Below are 22244 nucleotides of genomic sequence, written 5' to 3' on the forward strand. Positions count from 1 at the left end.
TACGTTTAGCAACAATAAAAAAGAAAAGCTTTGGTAATATCATTTCTCTCTTTCCCCCTCTCTCTTTCCCTCCCCCCTGTTTCTCTCTTTCCCTCCCCCGTTTCTTTCTGTCTTTCCCTTCCTCCCTCACTTTTTCTCCTTCCCTCTCTTTCACGCTCTCTCTCTCTCTTTCCCCCTCTCTGTCTTTCTCTCTCCCTTTTTCCTTCCTCTCTCTCTTTTCCTCCCTCTTTCTTTCTCTCTCTCTTTCCCTCCCTCTCTCTCTGCCTGTTTCTCTCTCTCTCTTTCCCTCCCTCCCTCCCTCTCTTTCTCCCTCTCTCTTCATCTATCATCTATCCCTCCCTCCCTCCTTCCATCCATCATCCATCTATCTATCTATCTATCTATCTATCTATCTATCTATCTATCTATCTATCTTTCTATCTCTGCTCTCCTGCCCAGCTTCACATGTCATGTGAATCCAACCACTTGGGCTGTGGAGGGGGAGTGGAGGCTGGTAGGCAAAGCCAAGCGTTAGAGATCCATGCAAAACAAGGCAACTCCAACCTGGATTCTGTAGAGGAGACACCTCCCCTTCCCTCTCCCTCTCCCCCCCCCCCCCACAGTGGGAGCCCAGGCGGCCTGAGCACAAGTCCCTCCTCGGATGCGATCAGCAAACAAACAAATGTGGTGCTCTGGCTGGGAGGCGGCAGCGTGGAGCCCCACCTCTGGCCAGCAAGAGCGAAGCAGGCAGTTTGCAAGTGGGCTCATGGCGCTTAGCAAGAAGGGAGACCCTGGCCGGTTTGGTTCACTTCAGTGCACATTGGGAACACAGAAGGTGGAGGAAATCCATGCCGCTCAGTGTTCAACCCTCAAAGACTCCTTTGGGGTGACTGGGAGAGGAGGGTGAGGGACAGAACCAGCCAGTGGTGGCATCACCTGACAGGGAGCCGCAGGGGAGGGACGAAAGAGTCCGCAGCTTGCCAATAGCTGCCCTAGGGCTGGGGCGACGGCGTGCGTGCCCACAGAGAGGGCTCTGCATGCCACCTCTGGCACACATGCCATAAGTTCGCCACCAGGTGTATAGGGTCTCCTGCTTGAGCAGGGGGTTGGACTAGAACATCTCCAGCTCTATTCTGATTGACTGTATGTAAGCCACTAAATATTGTCCACATTAACTCCTTGCTGAATTATCTCTAGATCTAAATTTTGATTTAACTGTTTGATTCCATTATTATTTTTTTATTTTGACATTTTCAAGTTTTCATATTAAGATGGTGGCATTATCTCTCTCTCTCTCTCTTTTTTATTACTGCTACTTCAGTAGCAAATTATTGTGGGACTTGACTATAGGCATTCATACTTTCTGAGGGAACAGATACCTTTTCAGTTTTATTCATTGTTAAAGTTTTCCCCAAATATGGAGTGGGTGATTCAGTACGTTTCTTAGCAAATAGTAGACAGCAATTTATTTTTAGGCCTGGATTGCATTGAAATCAGTATGTGCTTTGGCAGCGTGAATGAGGATTATCAAAAGCAACGTAGTTTATTACCATCACATTTCATGGACACTGGCGGTGAGCATCCATGAATGGGAGCTGCAAAATTTGCATTTCTAATAATTGCTTGAAGAGCGTAAAACTGAGTCCATTCTTGCATGCCGTTCAGCCAAGAGGCTTGTTCATGATTGACTTTTTTCCCCTCCACAATAGTAGTCATTTTTAGAACGCCGGCACCTTTAACTAGATCATTTAAACATCTAAACAATGAAGATAAAAAAAAGTTTAAGCACGGTTAAAAAGTCTATGCTCCCTCACCCCACAAAATTGTTGTCATGAGACAAGCAGCCTTGGAAAGCTTTCCCCCCCCCTTTTTTTTTTTAATATTTCGGACAGCCTGCGAATCAAAGGACATGCTTGTGAAACCTAAACAATTCCTGAGCTGAATGCAAAGGTGCACGCAAGTTGGTACTTCAGATGAAGCTCGGGTGATTAAATCCTTCACAAGAGAAATAACGGTGGTGATGGTGGTAGTAGTCTCACCTAAGTCTTCTTGAGCCCTTAGTGGTTGTTTTTTTCTGCATGAGAAATGTTTTATATGGCATATTTATTCTGTCATTGCACTCCTGTCTCCATTGTATAAAGTGATGCAGAGCTCATCCTGCAGAATTGATTCTCTGTGTCTGGGTGGCAGATCTTTAGACTGCAGGCTAAATGGTGGCACTACATCCAATCTTTGGAGCCTCCTGTTCTACCCTAAAGGCACGGTATATAGGAGATGATTGAAAGAGTGTCTTACCGCCAAGTAGAAGGAGGTATTGATGTAGAGTAAGGGGAGTGGTAGCTTTCTTCACAAAGGTTCTTTCTCTCTGAGTATACAAAGCAACTACAGGGAAAAACGCAGAAGATGGACGGTAATTCCTGCTGGCTTCCTGAACAGAACTGTCAAGAATCCAATTCTTGAATACAGCTCATCTGTCTGGAACCCACACTGCATATCAGACATTAATACAATCGAACAAGTCCAGAGATATTTCACAAGAAGAGTCCTCCGCTCCTCTGCTCGCAACATTTATTTATTTATTTATTTATTTATTATTCGAATTTATATACCGCCCTATCTCCCAAAGGACTCAGGGCGGTTCACAGGCATATAAAACATCAATATCAATATACAAATTAAAATAATCCTTAAAAAACTTATTCTAGCGCCCGAATTATTAAAAATAGAAATATAAATATCAAATATAAATATTAAAATCAATTTAAAACCCCTCTAAATTTAAAAATCTAAGCCAGTCCTGCACAGATGAATAAATGTGTCTTGAGCTCGCGACGGAAGGTTCGAAGGTCAGGAAGTTGACGGAGTCCTGGGGAGTTTGTTCCAGAGGGTGGGAGCCCCACAGAGAAGGCCCTTCCTGGGCGCCGCCAAACGACACTGCCTAGCTGACGGCACCCTGAGGAGTCCCTCTGTGAGAGCGCACGGGTCGGTGAGAGGTATCTGGTCGCAGTAGGCGGTCCCAGATAACCCGCCCTATGCCATGGAGCGCTTTAAAGGTGGTCACCAAAACCTGAAGCGCACCCGGAAGGCCACAGGTAGCCAGTGCAGCCTGCGCAGGATGGGTGTTATGCGGAGCCACGAGGGCTCCTCTATCACCCGCGCAGCCGCATTCTGAACTAACTGCAGCCTCCGGATGCCCTTCAAGGAAGCCCCATGTAGAGAGCGTTGCAGTAATCCAGGCGAGACGTCACAAGGGCGTGAGTGACCGTGCAAAGGGCCTCCCGGTCCAGAAAGGCGAACTGGCGCACCAGGCGAACCTGGTAGAACGCTCTCCTGGAGACGGCCGTCAAATGATCTTCTAGAGACAGCCGCTCATCCAGGAGGACGCTGTTGCGCACCCTCTCCATCGGGGCCAATGACTCGCCACCGATGGTCAGCCGCTGATTTAGCTGACTGTACCGGGATGCCGCATCCACAGCCACTCTGTCTTGGAGGGATTGAGCTTGAGCCTGTTTCTCCCCATCCAGACCCGACGGCCTCCAGGCACCGGGACAGCACTGATAGCTTCGTTGGGGTGGTCCGGTGTGGAAAAGTACAGCTGGGTGTCATCCGCATACAGCTGGTACCTCACACGAACCCACTGATGATCTCACCCAGCGGCTTCATGTAGATGTTGAACAGAAGGCGAGAGGATCGATCCCCGCGGCACCCCACAAGTGAGGGGCCTCGGGCCGACCTCTGCCCCCTGTCAACACCGACTGCGACCGGTCGGAGAGATAGGAGGAGAACCACCGATAAACGGTGCCTCCCACTCCCAATCCTCCAACCGCGCAGCAGGATACCATGGTCGATGGTATCGAAGCCGCTGAGAGATCTAATAGGACCAGGGCAGAGGAACAACCCCTATCCCTGGCCCTCCAGAGATCATCCACCAACGCGACCAAAGCCGTCTCCGTGCTGTAACCGGGCCGGAAACCGGACTGAACGGGTCTAGATAGACAGTTTCATCCAGGTGTAAGGGAAACTGATATGCCACCATACTCTCAACAACCTTCGCCAAGCGAAGGTTGAGACCGGACGATAATTACCTAAAACAGCCGGGTCCAGGGAAGGCTTGAGGAGGGCCTCACCACCGCCTCTTTCAAGGCGGCCGGAAAGACACCTCCACCAAAGAAGCGCCATAATCGCCTGGAGCCAGCCTCGGTCACCTCCTGCGTGGCCAGCACCAACCAGGAGGGGCACGGGTCCAGTAAACATGTGGTGGCATTCAGCCTCCCAACAACCTGTCCATGTCCTCGGAGCAACAGGGTCAAACTCATCCCATAAAATGTCACCAAGACCACCCTCAGCCGTCTCACCAGATCACCGCAATCTTGGTCCAAACCATCCCGGTTGAACGATTTTATCGTATAGATAACCGTTAAACTCCTCAGCACGTCCCTGCAATGGGTCATCCCGCTCCCGCTGGTGTAGGAGGGAGCGGGTCACCCGAAACAGGGCGGCTGGGCGGTTATCTGCCGATGCAATGAGGGAGGAGGCGTAGCAACAAAATACCTTATGCCACCAGACTCGAAATTTTGGCCTTAGACAACTTAGAACTTTGCCGTCTTCGGTAAGCATAGTACGCATGACCTAAGCATAGTACATAAAATCATCTGCTACAATGTCCTAACAGCCAATGAATACTTCAGCTTCAACCAAAACAATACAAGAACACACAATAGATACAAACTCATGGTAAACCAATCCAAACTAGACTGCAGAAAATATGTCTTCAGCAACAGAGTGGTCAATGCCTGGAATACATTACCTGACTCTGTGGTTTCTTCCCCAAATCCCCAAAACTTTAACCTTAGGCTGTCTACCCCATTCCTAAGAGGTCTGTAAGGGGCATGCATTAGTGCACCAGTGTGCCTACCATCCCTGTCCTAATGTTTTCTTTTATTCATATCCTTTACATGTATTTATAATTATGTTTCCACTTGTATCTGTCATAAAATAGATGCTTGATGAAATAAATAAATAAATAATAAAATAAAATAAAATTAATAAACTGCATCTTCCATGCAAATGAGGACTGCAAGAAAGTTGTATTTCCTGCATCCTGAAGTCATGGTGTCTGATATTACCTACAGCATCCTCTCTGCATGCTTTTTGCAATGCTGGATTTCCCAGCCATCTTCCACGTTGCAAAAACCCCACATTGCTAATATCGTAGTATTTTGGAAAGCGGAGAAGTATCGCTCATCTCTGTCTCTTTTTTGTTTTATCTTCTGCTACCTAAAGGTTTCATTTTGGTTTTCCCTCTTCCTCTCAACAATGCTGGAGTAAAAGCATTTTGTATACATGTTTCCAAATTTCATTAGTATAGACGCAATGTTTTAAAGTGTGGAAAGCTAAGCTATGTAATGAAATGGTTCAGTGTATCAATATGGGTGAATATCACAAATTCTCCAGTATTTTATTGTTTGGCAGATCCCTTTGGGTTCGTTCTCTGGTGCTTCCTAATAGCTTTCAACTGATGACAACAATGAGCTGACTACTTTGGGCTTCAAAGCTAAGCAAGCACTAGAGATACACAACTATTCCCATAAGTGCTTTTCCGTTTCCATATTGTACTACCGTTTCTAATAATTAAAAATAATTTCCTTGGATTTCAGCTTCCAACTAGCAGGCATCCTCTTGTGTCTAACCAATTCATTTTCAGATTCTGCCTGTTCTTGGCTGAAAAGAATATACATAATCTCTTCCCCTTACATGATCCTGGAGAATGAAGCTGCTATCCTGTGAAAAGGCTTTAGTCTCCTGTTAACCAAATATCTTTCTGTGTTTGGATGACCAAAGGAACAAGTTAAGGAACAAATGCCAGACAGTCTGGTATTGAATCTGAAGTGATTCAGGGTTGAGATGTTGATGCTCATCTGCCTTTTTTTTCCTGCCATCTATCTCCTATTGATAGAAAATATTTTGCACCTATAGTTGTCAGTGAAGTAGAGCTTAAGCCCTTCCATCCAGCACTATCAATGATGATGGATTGGATACGGTAATTTTTTTTCTTTTTAAGACCCTATAATCCCTTGATTCAGGGTGGAGTCAGGGCGACTGAATGGAGCTGAGCATTTACTGGCCAGATGCCCTTCCTGACGCCTACGTGGAGTTCGCAGCTGATATTTTCTCTTTGCACCCTGATCTGTCACTGCCTCTTAACCTTCTGAGTGGGAGGCGAGCATCTTCACCTCTAGGCCACCGCACTGCTTGATGATGGATATGGTTATAATTCAGCAAAATTCTGCGGACCCTTTTGTTCTGTAAAAAAAAGGAAAACCGTTTATCATCATAGTGTCAGGCTTGGTACCTGAACAATATTCAGAGAAAAAAAAGACAGCAATATTACTTTGATTCTTCACTATTCGAAGGTGGTTTTCAAAAATGTTACAACTCAACCTAATTTTTTTCTTTGGCAGTATTTTTGGAAATAAAACTAGTAACATTCACTACAATTCTAGAAGTTTAGCTCTTTTTGCAGGTATTTTTGTTGTCTTACTAAAATTTGCAGTTTAAGCTAAAGACACAAGGTAAATATGTATCAGTTATTATTTACTATATAGGAATAAGATGCTTATTTCCTTAAAGTGTATCATTGTAGATTTGGGGATGACCTAAACTTCATTTAATTAGTTGTTTATTAGTTGGACACATATTATCCTTAAACAGGGATTGGTTCAATAAGGAAGCCATAAAACCTGTCTCACTAATTTCTGAAGACATTTCACATTGGGTAAGTAAAGCCCATTTAGGTGTGCAATTGGCTATTGTAAAATAGCTTAAATAGTTGCAGGATGAGAAAAGATTTGAAGGCCTGATTAACTTCTCTGAGGAGTTACAAGGGATTGCAGCCTTTTTCAAACTATGTAGACTTGATAACAATTTTTTAAAAAAAAAGATTATTCTATTCAGTCATCTTGCCTGTTCTTTAAATGACATGACCACATCTTTTCAGAAATTAGATTTGCCTGCCATTAAATAACACAAAGAGGCTTTCATAATTCTTTGTTTACTGTGTATAGTTCTGCAGTGTTCCTTACTAGGCCACCAAAATGTGTAGTCCAATGTGTTCTTAAGCATTTTAAAAAATAGGAACATTCAAAACAGTTAGAATATTAATCATCTTTTAATTTCATTTTGCCCCTTAGGTCATTTTATACCTTTGTTCCCTATAAGAGTGCACTTAATTTTATCTATCGCTTTGTCTTTTGCCACTGGGAAAAATAGGTAGTGCAGACTTTTATATTTTTTAAGACAATATATTTTAGGACCATTAGTCCAGAATGAATTGCCTTGATTCAATTTCTTTTTCTTTGTTTGCAGCTGGACAGCTAGCCGGCAACTCTTCTGTAGAGATGTATCGTCAAGTGCTGTTGTCTGGCTGCCGCTGTGTTGAGCTGGACTGCTGGAAAGGCCGAACTGCTGAAGAGGAGCCGGTCATTACCCATGGATTCACCATGACAACGGAAATATCCTTTAAGGTACATTTGAGAATATCCCTGTAAAAATATAATTGCAAAATAGAATATTTATGCACGTTTGCATATGTGGACATAAGATGCATAGAGGCGAATATAGAATGTCTCCAGAAAAACAAATGATGCCTATGTTAGAAATTCAGTTCAATAGAAAAACATTTTTTAAAAAAAAGCAGGAAATGAAATTATCAGGCCATTTCTTAAGCAGCTGTGTGACTCCAGGACAAATGGACTGCTTTCAAAATGTGGATAGTCGCTGTATTCACATTCCTACGCACTCCCAAGCGGTTTTCCGAATTATTTCTGAAGTGTTGCCCAGCCAATGTGCATGATTTAATTTTTATAATAATGAGGTTGTGTATAAAGTTGCAGAAAATGACAGAAAGACAAAGGAATGATTATCTTAATGTATTTTATATTCTTAATATTTTGCTCCATTATACTTAACATTAAGGAATGGTTATCTGTATAAGATGCTAACTAACTCACTGGTTTCTGAGTAAAGACCAGTTAATCTCAGTCTTGTACTCATTTGGATAAATAAACAAATAAATAAAACAATCACTTTTTAAGTAGTGAAAGGAACTTTTGCAGATCATCTGGCAGTACTGTAATGGTAAATTTTGAAATCTTCAGGGAATATAGACTAGAATAAGAAGTGAAGCAATCCCTGAAAGCAGCAATTGAAAACTCCTTCTGTATTTCTGTTGAGAAAATGGTTCTCTGCGCATGCGCAAGATGGCGGCGCTCTGAGGATCGGCGTCGGCGGTGTTCCTGGCCTTGACGAGATGGCAGCGCCCCTGGCCGTCTGCTTAGCCGCCCATGCCCCTGATCGGAAGAACTGAAGTCTCCGGCAGCCGTGGGAGAGGTTTTTGGACCTTTTAAGCCCCACGGTTGCCAGGAACGGACTCGGGAAGGTGAGCGGCTGATGGCGGCGGCCATGTTTGTGGCGCCGGTAGGGTGGTGAGCCGGCCTGCTTTTTAACTCGGTCGTGTGTCGTTGGGCCCTTTTCCCTCGGCTGTGAATACGAACTGCAGCGGAGGGGGAAGTGGTGAACTGGAACAGCAGCGGTTTTCTGGCGTTTGAACAGCTTTTGCCATTTTCATCTTCCGCTTTTTGGCGTTTCCACTGTGTGGCTTTGGCCATGAAGGCTCTCCGGACTTATTCTCTTGCGGCCTTTCTTCATTCTGGCGGCCTTTTGCGGCCTATTGTGGCCTCATGCGATGGCCTGTTGCGGCCTCTATTTCCAGCTGGGCGGCCTGTTTCCTCCCGTCCTTCGGCCCCTCGGGGGAGGCCTTGCCTTTTCATGAGGCCTCTTGGAGGGTTTCTGGAGAGACCTGGAGAGACCTGGTCTCTGGAACGAGCCGGACCCGGACATTCCAGGGGTGTTGGTGGCGAGATGGAGTGACCCCTGGTGAATGTGGGCTGGACGAATCTGGAGCAGTTATTGGAGGACTGCCTGAGGCCGGCAGAGAGTAAGACAATGGAGGTACCTTGGAGTGGACACGAAACACCAACCCCACCCTTTTTTTCTCATGTTCAGGACTTGGCTTTGGACTATTTATCCTGGACTTAAGACCTCATATTTATTGGACCAAACTAAGATCTGGGTCTGGATATTGAACAGGAGATACCATCATGATAGTCCATTGACCGGATTATTATACGTCCGTCCTAACTGAGGACTAACCTTATATTATCATCTCAGCCAATTTCGAGATGGAGCCAATTTTTTCGCCGATTTTATTATGCGATATTCCTCAATTGAACTCTTGCGCCTGCGAGGTGCCCCCGCCTCGCAGGAATGGCCCCCTACATTACCAAGGGCCGGCCTCAATGACGGGTCTTGGGATCCACAGAGGTGGCATGCGCGTAGAAAGAACCTGTGGGGATTTTTAGATAGGGAATTTTTAAGGGGGGGAGGGCAAGCGCGGGTATTGGGGGTAGCTCGCCGAGGGAGGGGCCAGTCACTGCGCGTGTTTGCGGCGGGGTTTTAAAAGGTCGGAGGGTTTGGGGGGAGAGTGGCGTTCCTGAAGAGGAGTGTGGCTCCATCTGTGTGGTTAGGGGGAGAGGCAGATATGGCGGAGGGGGGGGGTCGTACCGAGAGCTGGGAGCACGTGTTCGATGCCTGAAAGCGATCACGTGCTCCGGCCCCTCAAGACAGCAATATTACTTTGATTCTTCACTATTGAAGGTGGTTTTCAAAATGTTACAACTCAACCTAATTTTTTCTTTGGCAATATTTTTGGAAATAAAACTAGTAACATTCACTACAATTCTAGAAGTTTAGCTCTTTTGCAGGTATTTTGTTGTCTTACTAAAATTTGCAATTTAAGCTAAAGACACAAGGTAAATATGTATCAGTTATTATTTACTATATAGGAATAAGATGCTTATTTCCTTAAAGTGTATCATTGTAGATTTGGGATGACCTAAACTTCATTTAATTAGTTGTTTATTAGTTGGACACATATTATCCTTAAACAGGGATTGGTTCAATAAGGAAGCCATAAAACCTGTCTCACTAATTTCTGAAGACATTTCACATTGGGTAAGTAAAGCCCATTTAGGTGTGCAATTGGCTATTGTAAAATAGCTTAAATAGTTGCAGGATGAGAAAAGATTTGAAGGCCTGATTAACTTCTCTGAGGAGTTACAAGGGATTGCAGCCTTTTTCAAACTATGTAGACTTGATAACAATTTTTTTAAAAAAAAGATTATTCTATTCAGTCATCTTGCCTGTTCTTTAAATGACATGACCACATCTTTTCAGAAATTAGATTTGCCTGCCATTAAATAACACAAAGAGGCTTTCATAATTCTTTGTTTACTGTGTATAGTTCTGCAGTGTTCCTTACTAGGCCACCAAAATGTGTAGTCCAATGTGTTCTTAAGCATTTTAAAAATAGGAACATTCAAAACAGTTAGAATATTAATCATCTTTTAATTTCATTTTGCCCCTTAGGTCATTTTATACCTTTGTTCCCTATAAGAGTGCATTTAATTTTATCTATTTATCACTTTGTCTTTTGCCACTGGGAAAAATAGGTAGTGCAGACTTTTATATTTTTTAAGACAATATATTTTAGGACCATTAGTCCAGAATGAATTGCCTTGATTCAATTTCTTTTTCTTTGTTTGCAGCTGGACAGCTAGCCGGCAACTCTTCTGTAGAGATGTATCGTCAAGTGCTGTTGTCTGGCTGCCGCTGTGTTGAGCTGGACTGCTGGAAAGGCCGAACTGCTGAAGAGGAGCCGGTCATTACCCATGGATTCACCATGACAACGGAAATATCCTTTAAGGTACATTTGAGAATATCCCTGTAAAAATATAATTGCAAAATAGAATATTTATGCACGTTTGCATATGTGGACATAAGATGCATAGAGGCGAATATAGAATGTCTCCAGAAAAACAAATGATGCCTATGTTAGAAATTCAGTTCAATAGAAAAACATTTTTTAAAAAAAAGCAGGAAATGAAATTATCAGGCCATTTCTTAAGCAGCTGTGTGACTCCAGGACAAATGGACTGCTTTCAAAATGTGGATAGTCGCTGTATTCACATTCCTATGCACTCCAAAGCGGTTTTTCCGAATTATTTCTGAAGTGTTGCCCAGCCAATGTGCATGATTTAATTTTTATAATAATGAGGTTGTGTATAAAGTTGCAGAAAATGACAGAAAGACAAAGGAATGATTATCTTAATGTATTTTATATTCTTAATATTTTGCTCCATTATACTTAACATTAAGGAATGGTTATCTGTATAAGATGCTAACTAACTCACTGGTTTCTGAGTAAAGACCAGTTAATCTCAGTCTTGTACTCATTTGGATAAATAAACAAATAAATAAAACAATCACTTTTTAAGTAGTGAAAGGAACTTTTGCAGATCATCTGGCAGTACTGTAATGGTAAATTTTGAAATCTTCAGGGAATATAGACTAGAATAAGAAGTGAAGCAATCCCTGAAAGCAGCAATTGAAAACTCCTTCTGTATTTCTGTTGAGAAAATTTCATGGATGCATCCATGAAGTCACCAGACATCTAACTCAACTCCAAGGATTTTAAGCCTATCTTTCTTAAACAAAGCATTTTTATATCATACTAAATTTTCTACATACATGTAGAATAGCTTATGTCTCCATACTTGCAAATAACTATAGATTAATCCACATGTTGATCGTGTTAATTTTTTTATAATTAAGTGCATAATTCTTACAGTACAATAAAATTTTCCTTTTTGTCTACTTCCAGTTGACATAAAACGCATGCAGACAAAACATTACAGCATAAAGTATTGCTAGGCACAAATCTCATGAATTCTCTGTTTTATTGCATAGGATCCCCCAGATCTTCTTAAAGAGGGATAAAGCCCAAAGTGAAAAAAAAGGAAATCACTTACCCAATCTTGGACAGAGTGAAAAATAGGAGCTTGAGGCTACTGTAGATTGCCAATTAAGTAACTAGTAGAAGTACAAACAGAAATAACTATTTCAGCTGAACTATTTCAGTTTCAGAACCGTTTGCATAGCTTGTTTGGCATCAGCATTTTTAAGGAGATGAAAAGCAATACTTTCAATCCAGAGAAAGCATGGTTCAGTTCAATAACAGGTATACAATTCTCACAAAACTGATAATACGTGAATATATAAGCAAAGGTGGACTATTTAGGCTACTTTTGAAACAGATCCTGATCTTTCTGGGCCTTTAAAAGATTTTATCTAGTCTGGCATTTTCCCCAGACAGAGATAGCAGAATAGTTATTTAAAAGTTATTTAAGTAACAGAGATACAATGAGCATCACAGTTGTCTATATCTGCAGATGCAGTGGTGGGATTCAGCCAGTTCGCACTACTTCGGGAGAACCGGTTGTTAACTTTCTGAATAGTTTGGTGAACTAGTTGTTGGAAGAAATCATTAGGGCAGGGAGAACCGGTTGTTAAATTACTGGAATCCCACCACTGTGCAGATGTGTTATTGAGGTCATTCACATGCATGTCATCTTTCTGTGTATGTTAAAAAGCACATTTATTTAGGGGTAGGAGAAAACTAAAACATGTATTATGGTATTGGGGGCACACTTAAAATAAGTTTGATTTCATATCAGTAACAAAATAGCTAAATTAATAATTTAATAGGCAGATTTCAGGTATTCTTGGTGTATTTTGCATAAGATACAACTTTTCTTTCCCTATATCAGTCTTTGCAGAAAGTATCCTGGGATCATGACTCACTCATGTTAACTGAAGCTAGATATTATTAAAAAGCAAAGTACAGAAGAAAATAGTTTAATCTTTAGTTTTTTTCTAATGTCAAAACAATGAGATAGAGGCAATTACAGGAAAACATATGGCTAATTATCCCCGTAATGTATATTATTGCTGCTTGTCAGATTTCCTGTGTTGTAATTTCAGTTTATCTTCTTTCTTTCAGTTGACCTTTTACACAGACACACACACACACACACACACACACACACACACACACACACGTCTGTGTATGTAATTCATGGGATGATTTAACTTGCAGATTAATGGTTTGTGGAATTTTGATTGATAACAGAAAATATATTTTGAATTACATTCTCTTCAGACAGTGCCTCAGAATTCAGGACATTATGTTTTGAAATCCCCTTTACTAATGGCTATCTGTAATTCTTCGTGCCTTTTTCTTCAGCACAATTTGTAACTGTCTATAAAAGTGTGCCCTTCTGCCCATTCTTTTCTGCTCTCTACCAATAACTAATGATTACATGTCATCATCATCCATTCCTATATACTTGAGATAATAATGGTGTATCTTGTGGATGTTATTTGTTGTTATTTCTGCTGAATACAACTAGGAGCCTTCTATCTCATGTAATAGGTCATACACTGTAAAAACATTTTCAAGTTTTTCATTTTATTTTACAATATATCCATATCAATTCATGAACAGTGTAGCATCTGGGTATCATATATTTTAGTACAAATAAAAATAGTGCTATTCGTATTTGTTACATTTTTCAAGCTTATAATACAAATACATATTTGTATTAAATTATAGACTTTCATTATTTAATTATTCAATGTTTCAATGCATTATTCCAATGCCAATCACAATATTGTTTAAACATATATAATAATACCATCATTCAATTTCTAATCTTCCCTCTTATTATTTCTTTTGTCTTATTGTATAACAATGTGTATATTATATTCCCCCTCTGTTTTATTTCTATCCCTATTCTAACTTTTAATCATGCTAGCTTTATATTTAAAAACAAATCCTTTCTATCTGTCATCTCTTGCCTGCTTTAAAGCTTTAATTGTTCATTTTTTAGTGCCTCCCATATTCCTCTCTTGAATCTTTATTCCTATCTACATATACATTTAAGTACAAATAAAAATAGTGATATATTAATCACTATATATTAATCTTTAAATTTTAATTGTTCATTTTTTAACTTGCATCCCATATTCCTCTCTTGGATCTTTATCCCTATATGCATCTATGTCCTGACTATTCATTTTAAACATTTCTCCCATAAGTGCTTTTCCGTTTCCATATTGTACTGCCGTTTCTAATAATTAAAAATAATTTCCTTGGATTTCAGCTTCCAACTAGCAGGCATCCTCTTGTGTCTAACCAATTCATCTTCAGATTCTGCCTGTTCTTGGCTGAAAAGAATATACATAATCTCTTCCCCTTACATGATCCTGGAGAATGAAGCTGCTATCCTGTGAAAAGGCTTTAGTCTCCTGTTAACCAAATATCTTTCTGTGTTTGGATGACCAAAGGAACAAGTTAAGGAACAAATGCCAGACAGTCTGGTATTGAATCTGAAGTGATTCAGTGTTGAGATGTTGATGCTCATCTGCCTTTTTTTCCCTGCCATCTATCTCCTATTGATAGAAAATATTTTGCACCTATAGTTGTCAGTGAAGTAGATCTTAAGCCCTTCCATCCAGCACTATCAATGATGATGGATTGGATACGGTAATGTTTTCTTTTATTCATATCCTTTACATGTATTTATAATTATGTTTCCACTTGTATCTGTCATAAAATAGATGCTTGATGAAATAAATAAATAAAAAATTAAATTAAATTAAATTAATAAACTGCATCTTCCATGCAGATGAGGACTGCAAGAAAGTTGTACTTCCTGCAACCTGAAGCCATGGTGTCTGATATTACCTACAGCATCCTCTCTGCATGCTTTTTGCAATGCTGGATTTCCCAGCCATCTTCCACGTTGCAAAAACCCCACATTGCTAATATCGTAGTATTTTGGAAATAAAACTAGTAACATTCACTACAATTCTAGAAGTTTAGCTCTTTTGCAGGTATTTTGTTGTCTTACTAAAATTTGCAATTTAAGCTAAAGACACAAGGTAAATATGTATCAGTTATTATTTACTATATAGGAATAAGATGCTTATTTCCTTAAAGTGTATCATTGTAGATTTGGGATGACCTAAACTTCATTTAATTAGTTGTTTATTAGTTGGACACATATTATCCTTAAACAGGGATTGGTTCAATAAGGAAGCCATAAAACCTGTCTCACTAATTTCTGAAGACATTTCACATTGGGTAAGTAAAGCCCATTTAGGTGTGCAATTGGCTATTGTAAAATAGCTTAAATAGTTGCAGGATGAGAAAAGATTTGAAGGCCTGATTAACTTCTCTGAGGAGTTACAAGGATTGCAGCCTTTTCAAACTATGTAGACTTGATAACAATTTTTTAAAAACCCTCTTCAGCCGAAGGGGAAAAAAAAGAAAAACCACGAGGTTTTAAAAGGTCCAAGGTTTTGGGGAGAGTGACGTTCCTGAAGATGAGTGTGGCTCCATCTGTGTGGTTAGTGGGAGAGGCAGATATGGCGGAGGGGGCGATCGAGAGCTGGGAGCACGTGTTCGATGCCTGAAAGCGATCACGTGCTCCGCCCTCAGTTCCTACCTGCCTCGGGAGGCCATGATCCTCAGAGCTTGGATCTTCGGTTGATGTTATGTAATGCCCGGTCCGTGGCTAACAAAGCTCCCCTGATTTGCGATCTTATTCAGGGGAGTCCGCGGACCTTATGGGCATTACGGAAACCTGGTTGGGTCCAGAGGGGGTTCCCTTGTTGAGCTGTGCCTCCAGGTTTCCGAGCATTTCATCAGCCGAGGCCCAAGGTAGGGGTGGAGGTGGCGGTTGTCATTAAGGAAGATCTAGAGCCGAGGAGGCCACTGTTCCTCAGATTGCCGGCTGTGAATCCTCTATGTGAGGTGGGGCCATAGGAATCAGTTGGGCTTGTTGATCGCACCTGGCTCCTTGCTGCGTGACCACAGCCCTGCCCGAGCTGTTGAGGTACCGCTGTGGCGGTTGAGACCCCCAGACTTATAGTCATGGGGGATTTCAACCTGCCATCAGCTGGCCTGTTATCGACTGCAGCTCGGGAGTTCCAGGCCTCCATGACGGCCTTGGACCTGATTCGAGTAAATGATGGCCCTACGCACATGGGGGGAGGCACGCTGGATTTGATTTATATCTCTGGACAGTGGTTAAATGATCTGGTATTAGATGATATAGTAACAGAACCAATGTCATGGACCGATCATTTCCTCCTTCGTCTAGACTTCCGAACCGCCACCCACCATCGCAGGGAGACGGAACCTATTCGTTGGTTCCGTCCCAGGCGCCTGATGGACCCCGAGAGGTTCCTGACGGAGCTTGGGCCATTTCCTGAGGATCTGGCCCACGGCACGACTGAGGAACTAGTTGTGGCCTGGGAACAGGCCGCTGGGGCCTTGGACCGTGTCGTGCCTTTGCGCCTCTGACCCGCGCAGATCTCGTCCGCCCTTGGTTCTCCGAGGCTGAGGGAGATGACACGCCGGAGAAGACGCCTAGAGAGCACCTGGAGGTCCAGCCGTTCCGAAGCTGATCGGACACTAGTTAGGACCTATTCTAGGACCTACCTAGTGGCAATGAGGGAGGCGAGGCGTTCTACGCCCACCCTCATTGCGCCGGCAGATAACCGCCCGCCGCCCTGTTTGGTGACCCGCCTCCTTCATCAGGAGGTGCGGATGACCCGCTGCAGGACGTGCCGAGGAGTTTAGTGGTTATCTATACGATAAAATCGCCAGCCCGGGATGGTCTGGACCGAAATTGGGATGATCCAAGCGAGGGAGAGGAGGCACGTCTTGTTGAGTCTGTTTGGGATGAGTTTGACCCTGTGGCTCCCGAGGACGTGGACAGGTTGTTGGGGAGGCTTCACGCCACTACATGTTTACTGGACCCGTGTCCTTCCTGGCTGGTACTGGCCACTCAGGAGGTGACACGAGGCTGGCTCCAGAGGATTATCAATGCTTCCTTGTTGGAAGGGGTCTTCCCTGCCGCCTTGAAAGAGGCGGTGGTGGGACCCCTCCTCAAGGAGCCCTCTTTGGACCCAGCTATTTTGGGTAATTATCGTCCTGTCTCCAACCTTCGCTTTGTTGCGAAGGTTGTAGAGAGTGCTGTGGCGACAGCTACCCCAATACCTGGATGAATCCGTCTATCTAGACCCGTTCCAGTCCGGCTTCCGACCCGGATACAGCACGGAGACAGCTTTGGTCGCATTGGTGGATGATCTCTGGAGGGCCAGGGACAGGGGTTATTCCTCTGCCCTGGTCCTATTAGACCTCTCAGCGGCTTTTGATACCATCGACCATGGTATCTTGCTGCGCCGGTTGGGGGGATTGGGAGTGGGAGGCACCGTGTATCGGTGGTTCTCCTCCTATCTCTCTGACCGGTCGCAGACGGTGTTGACAGGGGGGCAGAGGTCGACCGCGAGGTGCCTCACTTGTGGGTGCCGCAGGGGTCGATTCTCTTGCCCCTTCTGTTCAAAATCTACATGAAGCCGCTGGGTGAGATCATCAGTGGCTTCGGGTGAGATACCAGCAGTACGCTGATGACACCCAGCTGTACTTTTCCACCCCGGCCACCCCAATGAAGTTGTTGAAGTGCTGTCCCGGTGTTTGGAGGCCGACGGGTCTGGATGGGGAGAAACAGGCTCAAGCTTAACCCTCCAAGACGGAGTGGCTGTGGATGCCGGCATCCCGATTCAGTCAGCTGCAGCCGCAGCTGACTGTTGGCGGCGAGTTATTGGCCCCAAAGGATAGGGTGCGCAACTTAGGTGTCCTCCTGGATGGACGGCTGTCGGTTGGAGGTCATTTGGCGGCCGGCTCCAGGAGGGGCTTTCCCCAGGTTCGCCTGGTTCGCAGTTGCGCCTTCCTTGATCGGGATGCCTTGTGCACAGTCACTCACGCGCTGCTACCTCTCGCTTGGATTATTGTAATGCTCTCTACATGGGGCTCCTTGAGGTGCACTCGGAGGCTTCAGTTAGTCCAGAATGCAGCTGCGCTGGTGATAGAGGAGCTACTCGTAGCTCCCACGTAACACCGCCTCCTGCGCAGACTGCACTGGCTGCCTGTGGCCTTCGAGTGCACTTTAAGGTGTTGGTTACGACCTTTAAAGCGCTCCATGGCTTAGGGCCTGGGTACTTACGGGACCGCCTGCTGTTACCTCATGCCTCCCACCGACCCGCACGCCTCACAGAGAGGGACTTCTCAGGTGCCGTCCGCCAAGCAATGCCGGCTGGCGGCCCCAGGGAAGGTCCTTCTCTGTGGGGCTCCCACACTCTGGAACGAGCTTCCCCGGTTTACGCCAAATACCTGACCTTCGACCTTCCGCGAACTGAAGACACATCTTTTCATTCGCTGGGCTGGCTTGAATTTTATTGAATTTTATTGGTTTTTTAAATTTTTTAAATTTTTAATATTAATCTTAAATGGGATTTTAGTTTTTATATATTTTAAAGTTTTGGGCTAATTATAATAAGTTTTTTAATTCACATTTTAAATTGTACATTGTATTGTCTTTTTTACTTTTGCCTGTACACCGCCCTGAGTCCTTCGGGAGAAGGGCGGTATAAAAATCAAATAAAATAAATAAATAAATAAATAAATAAATAAAATTTCATGGATGCATCCATGAAGTCACCAGACATCTAACTCAACTCCAAGGATTTTAAGCCTATCTTTCTTAAACAAAGCATTTTTATATCATACTAAATTTTCTACATACATGTAGAATAGCTTATGTCTCCATACTTGCAAATAACTATAGATTAATCCACATGTTGATCGTGTTAATTTTTTTATAATTAAGTGCATAATTCTTACAGTGCAATAAAATTTTCCTTTTTGTCTACTTCCAGTTGACATAAAATGCATGCAGACAAAACATTACAGCATAAAGTATTGCTAGGCACAAATCTCATGAATTCTCTGTTTTATTGCATAGGATCCCCCAGATCTTCTTAAAGAGGGATAAAGCCCAAAGTGAAAAAAAAGGAAATCACTTACCCAATCTTGGACAGAGTGAAAAATAGGAGCTTGAGGCTACTGTAGATTGCCAATTAAGTAACTAGTAGAAGTACAAACAGAAATAACTATTTCAGCTGAACTATTTCATTAATAAACCGTTTGCAAAGCTTGTTTGGCATCAGCATTTTTAAGGAGATGAAAAGCAATACTTTCAATCCAGAGAAAGCATGGTTCAGTTCAATAACAGGTATACAATTCTCACAAAACTGATAATACGTGAATATATAAGCAAAGGTGGACTATTTAGGCTACTTTTGAAACAGATCCTGATCTTTCTGGGCCTTTTAAAGATTTTATCTAGTCTGGCATTTTCCCCAGACAGAGATAGCAGAATAGTTATTTAAAAGTTATTTAAGTAACAGAGATACAATGAGCATCACAGTTGTCTATATCTGCAGATGCAGTGGTGGGATTCAGCCAGTTCGCACTACTTCGGGAGAACCGGTTGTTAACTTTCTGAATAGTTTGCTGAACTAGTTGTTGGAAGAAATCATTAGGGCAGGGAGAACCGGTTGTTAAATTACTGGAATCCCACCACTGTGCAGATGTGTTATTGAGGTCATTCACATGCATGTCATCTTTCTGTGTATGTTAAAAAGCACATTTATTTAGGGGTAGGAGAAAACTAAAACATGTATTATGGTATTGGGGGCACACTTAAAATAAGTTTGATTTCATATCAGTAACAAAATAGCTAAATTAATAATTTAATAGGCAGATTTCAGGTATTCTTGGTGTATTTTGCATAAGATACAACTTTTCTTTCCCTATATCAGTCTTTGCAGAAAGTATCCTGGGATCATGACTCACTCATGTTAACTGAAGCTAGATATTATTAAAAAGCAAAGTACAGAAGAAAATAGTTTAATCTTTAGTTTTTTTCTAATGTCAAAACAATGAGATAGAGGCAATTACAGGAAAACATATGGCTAATTATCCCCGTAATGTATATTATTGCTGCTTGTCAGATTTCCTGTGTTGTAATTTCAGTTTATCTTCTTTCTTTCAGTTGACCTTTTACACAGACACACACACACACACACACACACACACACACACACACACACACGTCTGTGTATGTAATTCATGGGATGATTTAACTTGCAGATTAATGGTTTGTGGAATTTTGATTGATAACAGAAAATATATTTTGAATTACATTCTCTTCAGACAGTGCCTCAGAATTCAGGACATTATGTTTTGAAATCCCCTTTACTAATGGCTATCTGTAATTCTTCGTGCCTTTTTCTTCAGCACAATTTGTAACTGTCTATAAAAGTGTGCCCTTCTGCCCATTCTTTTCTGCTCTCTACCAATAACTAATGATTACATGTCATCATCATCCATTCCTATATACTTGAGATAATAATGGTGTATCTTGTGGATGTTATTTGTTGTTATTTCTGCTGAATACAACTAGGAGCCTTCTATCTCATGTAATAGGTCATACACTGTAAAAACATTTTCAAGTTTTTCATTTTATTTTACAATATATCCATATCAATTCATGAACAGTGTAGCATCTGGGTATCATATATTTTAGTACAAATAAAAATAGTGCTATTCGTATTTGTTACATTTTTCAAGCTTATAATACAAATACATATTTGTATTAAATTATAGACTTTCATTATTTAATTATTCAATGTTTCAATGCATTATTCCAATGCCAATCACAATATTGTTTAAACATATATAATAATACCATCATTCAATTTCTAATCTTCCCTCTTATTATTTCTTTTGTCTTATTGTATAACAATGTGTATATTATATTCCCCCTTTGTTTTATTTCTATCCCTATTCTAACTTTTAATCATGCTAGCTTTATATTTAAAAACAAATCCTTTCTATCTGTCATCTCTTGCCTGCTTTAAAGCTTTAATTGTTCATTTTTAGTGCCTCCCATATTCCTCTCTTGAATCTTTATTCCTATCTACATATACATTTAAGTACAAATAAAAATAGTGATATATTAATCACTATATATTAATCTTTAAATTTTAATTGTTCATTTTTTAACTTGCATCCCATATTCCTCTCTTGGATCTTTATCCCTATATGCATCTATGTCCTGACTATTCATTTTAAACATTTCTCCCATCTCTGCCCTTTTCCATTGTCTAGCTTCCAAAATATCTGCCCCAATTGGCTCCTTTTTTTCCTGGGCATCTTGATCTCTCATTGTCCTTTGTATAATATTTCCCAGTTTTTCATCCATACCATGTATTAAGTTCTTAATCTCCTTGTGGTTTCTGATCAGAATGTCCTTGAAGCAAGGGTGAAATGCTCCCAGTTTGGACCAGCTCGCCCACTTAGGTAGCGATGGCAGCTGCTGGTTCAGAGGACTGGTAGCAAAAATCCCTGGCCCCGCCCCCCCTGCCTCTGCTGAGCCACACCATCAGCAGAGGTTTTTTTTTTACTTTTAAAAGTTTTTCTTCAGCCAAAACATGCCTTTAAAAGTAAAAAAAAAAACCTCTGATGATCGCGGGGCTGAGCAGAGATCATCAAAACCCTTTAAAAGTTTTTTTTAAAAAACCCTCTTCAGCCGAAGGGGGGGAAAAAAAAGAAAAAAAAACCACGAGGTTTTAAAAGCCTCCTCTGGCGATCCCAGAGGAATTTCCTGATCCTCACAGGCTTTTAAACTCACTTTTTAACAGCCCCCACTTACAAGAGCCCCACCCATGCCCAGCCAATTCCCACTCCTCACTTACCTATAATTACTGCTCTTTCGGGCTGGCAATGCCATGCTTTCTTCAGCTACTGAAGAAAAAAATAAAGCTTGCTTTGACTTCCTGCTTTGCTGAATGAGGAACTCTGGGAGTTGAAGTCCACAAACTAAGTTACTAAGGTTGGAGACCCCTGTTCTAAAAAAATAAATAAAAATAATAAAATAAAATATTTGTGCAGCTTTCTGAGAATTGGTGTGATTCTGTAGTGTTTCACGCTAACTACACAAACACACAAAATCTCACAAAGCTGTATGTGGCATTTTGTGTGTGTGTGTGTGTGTCAGTTGTGTGTGTGTAAAGTGTGAAAGTGTGAGGTTCCTGCTTGTTGCAGGGGCCATTTTGGGTGAAGTGCAGCTGCTTTTACATTGTGTGTGAGTCAGTTGTATTGTATTGTGTGTGTGTAAAGTATGAAAGTTGGTTTTTGGTATCTCTTATTGTTTTGTATACCTTATTTATTATTTTTATTATTTATTGTTATTGGCCATGCCACCCAGTCATCTGACCACCAAGCCACACCAACCAATTAAGCCATGCCCACAGAACTGGTAGGGAAAATTTTTAGATTTCACCCCTGCCTTGACGTTTTGAAACATTGATGCCATTTCTTCCCAAATTCTACT

The 22244-nt window shown here is 41.9% G+C and overlaps 1 protein-coding gene across 1 annotated transcript in view; it reads left to right on the top strand.

The window, feature by feature from the left end:
- The window catches only part of PLCB1 (phospholipase C beta 1), a 593106-nt gene that overhangs the window by 431956 nt on the left and 138906 nt on the right, over nucleotides 1-22244 (top strand). The window contains exon 11 of the mRNA XM_058181309.1: nucleotides 7345-7502. Within this exon, the coding sequence (XP_058037292.1) occupies nucleotides 7345-7502 (158 nt within the window). The remainder of the gene's footprint in view (nucleotides 1-7344; nucleotides 7503-22244) is intronic.

Source organism: Ahaetulla prasina, chromosome 1 (assembly GCF_028640845.1).
Source record: "Ahaetulla prasina isolate Xishuangbanna chromosome 1, ASM2864084v1, whole genome shotgun sequence".
Classification (NCBI taxonomy): Eukaryota; Metazoa; Chordata; class Lepidosauria; order Squamata; family Colubridae; genus Ahaetulla; species Ahaetulla prasina.